Source organism: Parasteatoda tepidariorum, chromosome 4 (assembly GCF_043381705.1).
Source record: "Parasteatoda tepidariorum isolate YZ-2023 chromosome 4, CAS_Ptep_4.0, whole genome shotgun sequence".
Taxonomy (NCBI): domain Eukaryota; kingdom Metazoa; phylum Arthropoda; class Arachnida; order Araneae; family Theridiidae; genus Parasteatoda; species Parasteatoda tepidariorum.
Window position 1 is genome coordinate 20,797,995 of NC_092207.1, and position 11,929 is coordinate 20,809,923.

The 11,929-nt window shown below is 28.8% G+C and overlaps 1 protein-coding gene across 2 annotated transcripts in view; it reads right to left on the bottom strand.

Moving 5' to 3' along the window:
• Positions 1-10,594, bottom strand: part of LOC107446312 (beta-alanine transporter-like) — a 153,058-nt gene extending 142,464 nt beyond the window's left edge. For both annotated transcript variants that reach the window (XR_011636552.1, XM_071179490.1), the window contains exon 1: positions 10,048-10,594. Coding sequence is in view for 1 of the 2 variants with exons in the window: in XM_071179490.1 (XP_071035591.1) it covers positions 10,048-10,464 (417 nt within the window). In the remaining variant the exon portion in view is untranslated. The remainder of the gene's footprint in view (positions 1-10,047) is intronic.
• Between the last annotated feature and the right edge of the window lie 1,335 nt (positions 10,595-11,929).

Below are 11,929 nucleotides of genomic sequence, written 5' to 3' on the forward strand. Positions count from 1 at the left end.
TTCGATCCCGGCGATGGCTGGTCTATACGAATTCCGCATCCGGCTTGCACATTGCTGATGCGAAATATCCTCAGTGGTAGACGAATCATGGGTTAGAGTTCCCTTGCCGTCAGGTTAACCACCGGAGGTTCTCGTGGTCTTCTTCTCCATGTAACGCAAATGCGGGTTAGTTCCACCGAAAAGTCCTCCACGAAAGCAAATTTCTCCCAATACTTGATCCAGGAGTTCCCTTGTCTTCTGGATTGGGTTCAAAATTATAAGGCTACGGAGTTGAACATTGGTAGTCGTAAACCCAAAAATTGGGTCGGCTGTTCAACTACTATTATATATAAAAAAAAATCAAGTTGTTTTCAAGCCTAATAAAAGGATAATGAAATAAATTAAAATTTTCCAAAAAAAATTTGTTGGCGGGATATCGTTGAAATGCGGTTTCTTATGTGCACAGAAAAAGTCGTAATGTGCACTTTGAAATCCGTTTTACGTATCAGTTTTACGTATCAGAAACTATTCGTATCAGGAACTATTTGACCGATTTTGCTAAACTTTTGTAATTTGCCCTTTAAAATATTTTTTTTATTTTATTATTTAAAATGATATAAGAAATTCGACTATTATTAAAAAAATAATAATAAACATTTACTAAAAGTTTTTTTTTTTGCATGGAATAATCTTTGTATAAGCAAATTTAACAATTGCGTACAATTTTTTTTAAAAATTCGCTTAAAATATTATTGAGATATGTTGAAATATGCGAAAAACAAAATAAACCTTAAGTGGTCCAAACTTTGGATCGCTCTCCTGACCAAACTATTTGATCCATATTTCTCAGATTGCATCTACACACTATATTTTGGGAGTCAGAAATCGGAATCCGCAGAAAAAAAGTATGTTTATTCTGAAAAAAGTAAGTTTTTGTGTCTGATTTCTTAACTTAAGCAATCGTCTGTGCTAATTAATTATCATCTATGAGGCCATTCCCTTGAACTATTAAGATTGAGTCCTAGACCGCAATTCAAAGTTATTCATTGCGGTCCGTTTATGTTACTGATTTATCAGGCATACAGTTTCGTTTTTTATAAATGAATCTCCCTTTTTTTCATGCTTAGTATGATCACGTATGAGTCATTGCAATAGCTGTATATCAGTGCTTTATATTAGCTGCATTTATAAAAATCAATTAAATGTAAAAAAGCAAAATATGCTTAAATTTATTACAGTATACATTTAAACCATCAAAGTCTTAGCTCCAAGTATAATTCACACATGAAATGCAAAAAACGATAGAAAAGGACAGAACTGCAATTCTTCAATAAATTTTAATCACGTGTTCAGTAAACCTAGTAGTTTGGTCAGGAAAGCGATTGATAGTTTAAACCCCTTAAATTTAATTTTACCTTTTTCATATCATGCAATATCTTAAAACTTTTTAAATGAATCAAAAAATTTTGCGCACATTAGCATAATCTTTTTTCCCAAGATAATTCCATACAAAGAAAATTATATTTTGTTTAATGATAGTTGAAAAAGTTTTGAATTGTAAGGTATGTCCATTATGGCATCATTTTATTGAACTAAATTCTATATGGTAAGTCAAAAAATTTGAACGAAATAGAATTTTAAATTTAAGACGTTGTCAAAATTTGATTTCTCACTTACTTTCCAACTTATTTCTTTAAAATTTAGTATTTTTCAAATCAAATTAAAATAGAATTTTAAATTTAAGACATTGTCAAAATTTGATTTCTCACTTACTTTCCAACTTATTTCTTTAAAATTTAGTATTTTTCAAATAAAATTAAAATCATTTTTTAAAATGATGTAAAATTTTGTATTTAAAATATGAGTTAATTTCTGTCTCCCTATTGGGTCAAAAATCATAATTAGTCGAAAAAAACTGTATTTATTTTTAAAAAAAGTACGCTTTTGTGTATAATTTCGTAAATTAAATCATTGTCTGAACTAATTAATAAGCATATTTCAGGTCAACCCTTTAAACCATTAGGTATGTGATGATCAGATCGTTAGATCAAAAGTTCAGGCCTCATATTTTATTTATTTATTTAATTTTTGCAAGCTATACATTTATTTCAAATTAAATCACTGAAACAAATAGTGTCCAAAAATGGCACCACAAGTAATCAGAATCAAATTTTAATTATAAAATTTATTGCATACGTCAATAAAGATGAATTGTACATAAAAAAGCTGTGTACAAGACAAAATAATAATTTTTTAAGTGTGTGGTGTTAATTATTGAATTAAGTTTAGTCTGTTAAAAAATTATCCAGTGAAGAAAGTGTTCTTCGGTATTCTGGGAAAAGAACGAAGAATTTTCCTAAAGTGTAATTAAATGTCGGCCGAAGGTAAGGTCATTATTTTTTTCGAAAATAAAACTGAATCTTTTTTTAATTCTAAATATTTAAAAGGAGGGGATAAAAAATAGCATTGGACTAAGAAAAGCCACAATTGACTACTGTGATCTGAGATTTTACTTACTCGAACAATAACATAATATTTCTAAGACTCTTGTTATCGTCATACTTACAACTCGATACATAAAAACCAAAAATTGACTGTAATTTAAATAATATTATAATTCGTTACAAATTTTATGAATGGTAAATGTATTATAAATTGCTGTTATGTTTAGTTAATAATACTGTAATTCCCCCCTCCCCCCAATTTTTTTCTTTTCTGAATTAAAAATTCCTCTATTGCCTACTTTCCACATGAAAAAAAAACTTGAAATTAGTGGAAAATAAACTTAAAATATTCTTCGAATATTAACGATTAATAAATTCTAAAGCATTTTAAATGCCGTAAATGAATTTTATTAAACTTTAATAGTTAAATTCTAAATTTAAACATACTTTTGTTGATAAATTTCTCAAATTACAGGTAAACAAATAAATTGTTAAAGAAAAATGTTGCTGCTTAGAAACTACTAGGCAATTCTTCCGACTCTCCTCGAGACATTAAAAATTAAACTAAGAAATATATCTTAAATCTAATACCCATATATTTTTTTACAGTAAAAGAAATATCTTTAATTTGCCAAATGTAATAGCTTTTTTTATTTGATTTAAAAAATCTAAATTGAATCATTAATTGTTGTTAAATTAAACTAAAACTGTTGTGACATTTCGAAAATAAATTGCACAAAAATAAAATTCAACTTTCATTAAAAAATGTTTCCTTTTTTTATATTTTAATTAAAATAATGCACAAAAAGAATAAAAATACGAAACATGAATCAAGGTATTGGAATGCATTTCGTTATTTCGAAACAGCAATATTCTCCTTTCAATAAAATTTGCATAATTGGATTTAGAAAACTAAAAGTTCTCTATAAGTTAAAAAAAAAATAATCCTACGCAGGATTTGCAGTGGATTTGATACATCATTTCTAATTAATAGTTTGTATGCTTCAAGGAATAAAACAAAAATGCAATTGGTTTGTTTTTTAAATTGGAAGAGGAAATAAACTTTTGGTTCGATGAAATAAAATAAACATGATACGATACATCAATTAATGCCGGGGCATTTCATTTTCTCATTTTATTTTCAGAATCGGGCAAAATATAATCTTCTTATCATTAAAATGGTCTTTCCGAGAATTAAACAAAATGTACGGATTTATGTGCAATGCTAAGCAAATAAAAGGATTGCAATCTGCAAAAATAAATAGCAGTTTAAACAACAAACAATAAATTCCAAGAATGCATCTTGATTCTTTTGTATTCAGATTTATTAGTATGAACATTTTTATATTAGTGTCCTAGCTTAATTACAGTTTATTTTTTTCAATATCCAGCGTGCCACTTGCTATATTAATTTTCAAAAGTAATCTTCATTATGATTTTTCAAAAATAATCTGAACTCGACTTTGATACGTATATTTAATATTGCTGTTTGAAAAGCAGACTTACGCATTGGACATAGCTTTCACAAAATTTTTAGAAAAATAAAATTATTATTTCATGCTTACAACCGATAATAATATGTTCTAAAGCTTAGTGAATTGAGTTAAAGCCTGTACTGATTTAAAACCTTCCCAGTGCTACAATAAAGAACAATTAAATATATTCTGGTCTAACGATCGGGTTTTGACGCAAATATCATGCTATCTTACTGAATCGAATGTTTAATTTTAAATATACTAAATAATTTGAATATGCAAATTTCAAGACTAGACACATACGAGTAAATGCAAACTTTAAAAACTGTGCTGAACTATCTTTCCAAATTCGATGTTGAACAACAACAAAACATTTATTGACGGAACACTTAATTTCAAGTTAACACTAAATCGAACTGTCATATGTTAAGTTAACACTAAATCGAACTGGATACCCGCAGGTGACGTTATCTTTATGCCAAAATTCAGAAACCAATCAGGATAGACGCATAAGAGTGACGTCACTCAGAGGCGTCCAATTTTATCAGATTCTAAAATAATTTATCATGATAACAAAACAAAACCTAATTGCTCTAACGTTAACCAGACTAGCACACAATCACGTGATTAAGCTCATCTATGTGATTAAAATCACATGGTTAGGTCTAATCCCACATTCTTCCTTTCGAATTGCAAATGTTCAGTTAAAATGGGGTAAATAAATCTAACACACTTACAATGGAAAATGTTCCCACTAAATTCACGCGCATTCACACTAAACGTTAATTATTTTTGTGTCCGAAGACACCAATGTTGGCCCACTTCTTTGTTTTGTCTGTAAAATATTATCTATCGATTACGAGTTGGCGTGAGTTTGTTGTTTTTGTGAGTTCTGTTCTATTTTAATAGAAAAAAAATCACAGTTAAAATATATACGTACATGTTATTTGTCGTGTAATAAAGGTATATATATTTTAATTTTTAAGTCCTTATAAACTGTATCAAATTTCGTAATGCTTTATTTCTGTTCTTGTCTACTTTATTAAGCCTAGTTCAAATTCGTCTGAATTTTCCCTTTGTGGTACGTATATCTGATTTCCAAACTAATTTTATTTTAAAAATTAGTGTAACAAATTATTCATTTTTATATTGTATCATAAAGGTTAACTGGAATGTGTATCATATCTTACTGTAATTATGAATTTCAATGTTACTGAGTAACGATCATGGTGGGGGATACTTTAAGCCAAGTAGTGAGAAAGAGCACTTAGTGAATCATACTTAAGTGTTAAATACAGTTTCTGACCAAACTGTTCGACGCACTATAAGATTCTATGTAAAATCTTAATTACCTGGTGATACTATACCGCTTTATTGTTTTTACTCGACTAAAACCGGCTAGCACTTGTTTACGTTTGTATATCAATTGATTAACATTGCAATACGATACGTTCAAAATAAATACAAATAGGAAGTATATAAAAAATGTCCCGAATAAAAACTCATCATATACACGTTTAAATATAAAAGTATTGCATATAAACTCGTGGAAAACATGTAATTATTAAAAAACTACAGCGCGTCTAATAATTTCGTCTATTTATTATATTATACTAATATAATACCTGATATAGTAAATATTCCATATTTACGTAATGCACAGTCAAATTTATCCAATCACCGAATTTATATTATATATCGTCTAATTTAACCAATTGATACACGAACTTAAATTAGTGCAAACCGGTTTCAGTCGAGTAAAAGCAATAAAGCTGTATAGTATCACCTGTTGATTAATATTTTGTAGAGAATGCTATAGTGCGTCTAATAATTTGGCCAGGGACTTGTAGTATGATTTAGATTCTTGAATAAACATGCAATTTTTATAAAAACCCTCGTTGAACCGATTTTGAGTTTACGACTTCCAATGTTCAACTTCATAGCCTTGTAATTCTGAACCCAATCCAGAAGACAAGGGAACTCTTGGGAAACCAGGGAACCAGGGTCATCTCATTGGTGTGCAATTTTTAAACATACTTCATTAATTCTGCTCTTTAGATACGTGGCCTACTACTTATTTTCACTTCATTTTTTAAAAGTTATTTTTTCAAAAAATCTTACTTAGTGAGAGTCATTTATAACTATAAAATTACGTAGGGGCCGGGGTAGCCTAGTTAGTAAGTCACTGGACCCCTGTCCAAGAGGTCATGAGTTCGATCCCAGCCGCCGGAAGACTCCCCGTGTAGTAAATGGCTACTGATGCACGTTAAATCTGTGGGGGTCACAAAGTCCTCCAGCTACCCATAGCAAATCAATGCCTCTGGGGGTACTGATCCAGGAGCTCCCATGTTTTCTGGATTGGGATCAAAATTACAAGACTACGGAGTTGAACAATAGTAGTCGTAAACCCATAATTGGGTCTGCTGTTCAACGACGGTTATAAAATAATATAAAATATAAAGTTGAGTAGCATATTTTCTAAAAATGTTCATGGAAACCTGGAAATCACTTGAAATCATTTAAAAAAGTGTATTTCGACTAAAATGCAAAGAAGCAAAAGTAAAGCTAAAAACAAGCCAGTCAATTAAATGGTGAGCTTGGAGTACCACAGTGAACTGATCGTTAAGACACGGCTCCTAGCAGATCACCGAAGTCAAGCATCACTGGCTGCGGTCAGTGTGCGGGCGGGTGACCACTTGGATCAGTCTGCGTAGGGACAGAGAGTGTGCAGTATTGGTCTTCGTTAAACTGTTCTACCGAAAAGTGCTGAATTTCGCTTGCAGGTCGATGGCCTACAGAAGCGGGGGTGCCATCCCCTCTGCAGAGGATCAAAATTGTGATGGCGTGTTTTCGGATCATCCTCAGGGCTATTTCCCAGACCGTCGCCAATAGCACATTGTGCAGCTCTAGTGTGACACAAATGAACTACAACACCAGTGAGTTTGGAAGTCTGAGAAACAAAAGGGATGTCGAATTTCAAAGATCTGGAAATCGACAGTTTGTTTTAAAACGGAAAATTTCTTATCTCTGAACGCCATAAAGTCCGAAAGTGTTCGTTAAGTGACCAGCGATTTCACCTTATCATATCTGTCACAAGGAAAATCTATTTAATTGGAATATATAAATAATATTAATACATTTAAAATATCAATGTTACGCTCCAGAATATGATTTTTGCATTAATTCTGATGTCCATGCAATGCATCTTACATTTAACTGCTGTCTAAAGATTGTTTCTTAATACTGAAAGCATATGAGATACTTGATGTATGTGATATTTAAAATAAAAATTATTTTGTCGTTTTTATATTGATTATTAGGTATTCGTCCTAAAATTCCTGATTTTAGTGATTGTTTAGGCTATGCAATTTTTTTTTCAATACAAATGCGAGCTATTGTGTAACGATTATCGAAACAGCATCTACTATTAATAATGCTAATAAAAATAGCAAACTTTGATAGTGAAATCTTAAAAAACGTCTATTAATGCTTATTGTTCTGAACATTTATGAATTTAGCATTTTTATTGAAAAAAATTTTATTTACAATTTTATATTATAAAATTTTTTAGGGTGTTTGAAGAATTTTGGCAAATATTAATTATTATCTTTGTGATATTAAACGAATATAATTTTATGCTTTTTCGTAATAAATACATTTATTAAGGTTTTTTACAGTTGTTATAATTATAAAAAAAACCACGATTTCTATAATTATTTATTGTTCTTTAACGATTATCATATTATTACATCTAAATAAAAATGTTAGAATTGAAAAAAAACATAATTGTTTTATTGTTTTACACAGACTAAATTCTAGATTTTATTCTGATGAAACGTAAATTTAATAATTTTCTTCACATGCTAAAATAACGTATTTACTTCTTAAAAATAAAAAAAATGTCAATAGATAATGAATAAAATATTTATTAAAATATATATAAATTGTTGTGCACTAAGTTAATATCTTCGAATAACTTTGAAATGAAGGAGCACATCTATTAGATTTAAGTCTTTCATTTCAAGTAAAAATCAAAGTCAAAAGAGCAGTTAATTGATGAGGATAATACTAATTAAGGATAATCAATGAATATTGTAGCTAAATACTTTTGAGATAAGGGCAAAGAAATGTTTTGCAGGTAAAACTGTCTCTATAAATTTTATTAATTTATGCTGACAACTACAGAAATCGGGACATTTATGTTAGAAAACTTTATAATAAGCATTCATTTCATACTTAAGCTTTCATATTCAATTTAAAGGGTGTATAAAAGTTTAACACAGTCAAAATAAAAAAGATTAAATAAAGTTCACGCCAATTTACACCATGCGGCGATTATTTTTGCTTCCAAATTATCAATGTTGGCGAAATTAGAATGCCGGCAAGAGATTTTTTTCAATATCAAATACGATTTAGTATGTGTTTACTGTTGTTTTCCATGCTACTATACTACAGAAACAAATGTTCGCCTTTGAAATATGTCTGTCTGTTTTTTCGTTGTGAAAAAAGTTTATTTATTTTTAATTTTGAAATCTCTATGAACTGCATTAAATGTGCTTATTATGTATAATTTCTATACACTTCTGCTCTATTAAACGCAGTTCAAATTCGTTCCAATGGTCTCTCTGCACTGTACGAATATTTGATTTAGAAACTAGTTATATTTGAAGTATTCTGTATAGATGCAGTCTAAATTAATGATTTTTATTTTACATTGTATCGTAAAAAGTAATTTTAAAATCATTGAAATTATACTAATTCTATTATTAATTCGAAATATAAAGCTTAAACCTCAATAAGAAACTTAACAATGAATATTTTAGCGTATTCTGAGATTAACCATTAACCCTATGACAACTATTTATTTTTTTAAAATAGGTATTTTATTGAGCATACATTATGAGAATATTAGAAATTTTTTTTTTATTAATACATTATTTAATGTATTATCTTTTTTATTTGAGTTTTTAAGTTTCCTTTATTTAAATTTTAATTTTGCTATATTTTACTTTTCTTACGCAAAACTCTTATACTTCATTAGGTAACAGGCACACGAAGCTGGAATATGTAGAAAACTAATCTCTAAAGTAGATTCCGACATTTGACATATAATTTGAGAAATTCCATTTCATTAGAAAAAAATTAATTAAGACATCTGTAATGCTTAAAGCTGTATTTTCAAAATTAAAAAATAATATTTCGGTACTAACCAAAGTATGAAAGAGTTTGATGTCAATAAAATATTGTTAAAAAGTGATTTTGTATTTTTATTGTAAAATATGAAGGCTTTGAAATATATTTGCGTTATATTTTTGCAATTTAACCTAAATAAATTAACTTATGGAGTGTAATAACTAATTTCATATTTATTTCTGATACTTGTAAAAATCATTAGATATAATGTACTTACAGTAGATAAATTATGCAGCCATTAGCGTACTTATTTGAAAAAAATATATAATAAAATACAATTTTAGGAGGGCTCTGAAGTTTATTCTTGATCAATTAATGAACTCAATTAATGAATTTTGATCAATTAAGGAATCAATTAAATAATAATTAATTCTTATTCATCAATCAAACTTTAGAAAATATTGAGAAAACATTATGAATTTACCCAAAATAAATCTAGTAAATATTTTTTAGTAAATATATTAAATTATCTAGTAAATATTTCTCTATTACATAATATTTTGGACAGATTTATTTCCATGGAACTGTTTACTAGTCATCAATCATAATAATTTAGTTAAGTTAACTTATGAAATCAATGCAAATTGAAAAAAAATATCATATTTTTGTCTTAATTCAAAAATATGAAATAATTATTCAATACTAATTTTATCAGATAAAAGTCGAATCTAGAGTGAAGTATTATCTGAAAAGTGTTTGTTTGTTAAACAATTTTTCATATAAGCCAATTTCTTTAAAGCTTTTGCTAATAATCAACTATGCATAGTTAAGGACAAAAGCAAGATAATTTTTCTGAGGTTATATATATATATATTATTTTTATTATTATTTTTGATGTTTTAATAAAATCTTAACAGTTTTAGTTTTGCTTTTCAAATAGAAGTATTTTGTTACACAGAGAATGGAAGAAACAATTATCGAGTTTTTGCTCTTAATAAGAATTTGGATGGACTTACAGTGCTGACTACGGTTCCCACATCTGTACCACTTGTATTATAGTACCATCCGTTTACCACACAATTATAATCTCCCGTATCAGACGTATTCCATCGAAGGGTATAACCAGTTTCTTGAACTCCTTTGGCAAATACCGTCCTGTTCAGTGTACACTGGCTTTGTGACAGTTCCCAGTCTTTGTACTCCCGTACTAAGTAATTTCTTAAGCGGTAGTACAGGCTACTGGCATTGGCACCCGTATCCAAGCTGTCCACTTCCGGCACCCGGCACCAGTGTTCCGGCGTCCAGGTCATAAGTAACTGACAGTAACCGTGGGTGCCATAAGAGATCTGCGATGGTAAAAAGACCAGCCACAACAGGAAATGTTGATATTTTCCATGAGAGCCTGTCTCTCGCAATACCTCATCGAAAGGCATCTCTCTCTCTACTGATCCACATCTTCCCAAGCCGGAAGCTCAAGAGCAGGGATGGGATGAAAATGCACGTGCTACCAGGCGCCACCTGTCTTGATCGTAAAAAGGGTTGCTTTTTTAAGACCTCAGCAAGATATCCGAATAAAATTTCGATTATTTGTATGGCATAAAGAATATTTTTATTTTTTGTGATGAGTTCTTGGGCTACAGTGGTCACATTAAACTTTTATTCTTTTTGTGTTTTATGTTTTTATTTGTCTTTACGTGATTACGTGACGTAGTTGGAATAGTTATAGATAATTATCTTCATCGTTTACGAAATGGGTTGCATACTGATTTTAAATAAACTATTTGTGATAGTTTGATGAGTAATAACATTTCCTTAAGGAATAATAAATCAGTAAGCTTTGTACATTTTACATAAGTAGTATACACATTATGATATTTATACAGCTTATCAAGGTGACTTGTTGTTTTTCAAGGAAGTATAATTGGAATGAGGATAAATTACGATGATGGTTCATATAACATTCTTACAATAATCTTACAATAATCATGGATTAAACAGATTCAACAACTAATTAAGTTAACAACTATTAAACGGCTTTAACAACTGATTAAGTTATATGTTAGCATCAAAAAAGTCTGTGTGAAACAAATTTTGTAGTTTGAATAGTTTGGTACTGCATAATGATTGCAACTAAGTTATTAAGTTATATGTTTGCAACAAAAAAGTCTATGAGAAGCAAATTTGTAGTTTGAATAATTGGTTCGTCATAATGATTGCAACTAAGTTTATATGTTTGCTTCAAAATGTCTATGTGAAACAAATTTTGTAGTTTGAATAGTTTGGTACTTCATAATGATTGCAACTAAGTTATTAAGTTATATGTTTGCATCAATGAAGTCTATGTGAAACAAATTTGTAGTTTGAATAATTGGTTCTTCATAATCATTGCAACTAAGTTTATATGTTTGCTTCGAAATGTCTATGCGAAGTAAATTAGTAGCCTGAATAACTTGGTACTACGTAATGATTACATTTTAGTTATTACACGAAAACTCAATATTCACGATTTAAATTTTAGAGTTATAATAAAACTAACAAATTTTTATAAATATTTTGTAGTAATGATTCACAAAGTTTAAAGGAATGTTTTATAGTGTCCTAGTAAGTAAAACTACTACACGGTTTCTGATACACAAAAGTGATTTTGCAAATGCAGCTTGCATATTTTGATTGTTTTTAAAGTTATCTAAATAGATTAAGTTGTTTATATTAATTATATTTCATTAAAACTTTTTTATTTATTTACTTGGTATATTTTTTTTCTAATTTTATTCCATTTAATTTAAAATAAGTCTTCAAAGTAATAAAATTTTTTCAAACAAATTTATAAAATATAATAAAAACACAAAAACAGTAAAATATATTAAAGAAAGTCGGGATTAAAAAAGGTTTCAATCA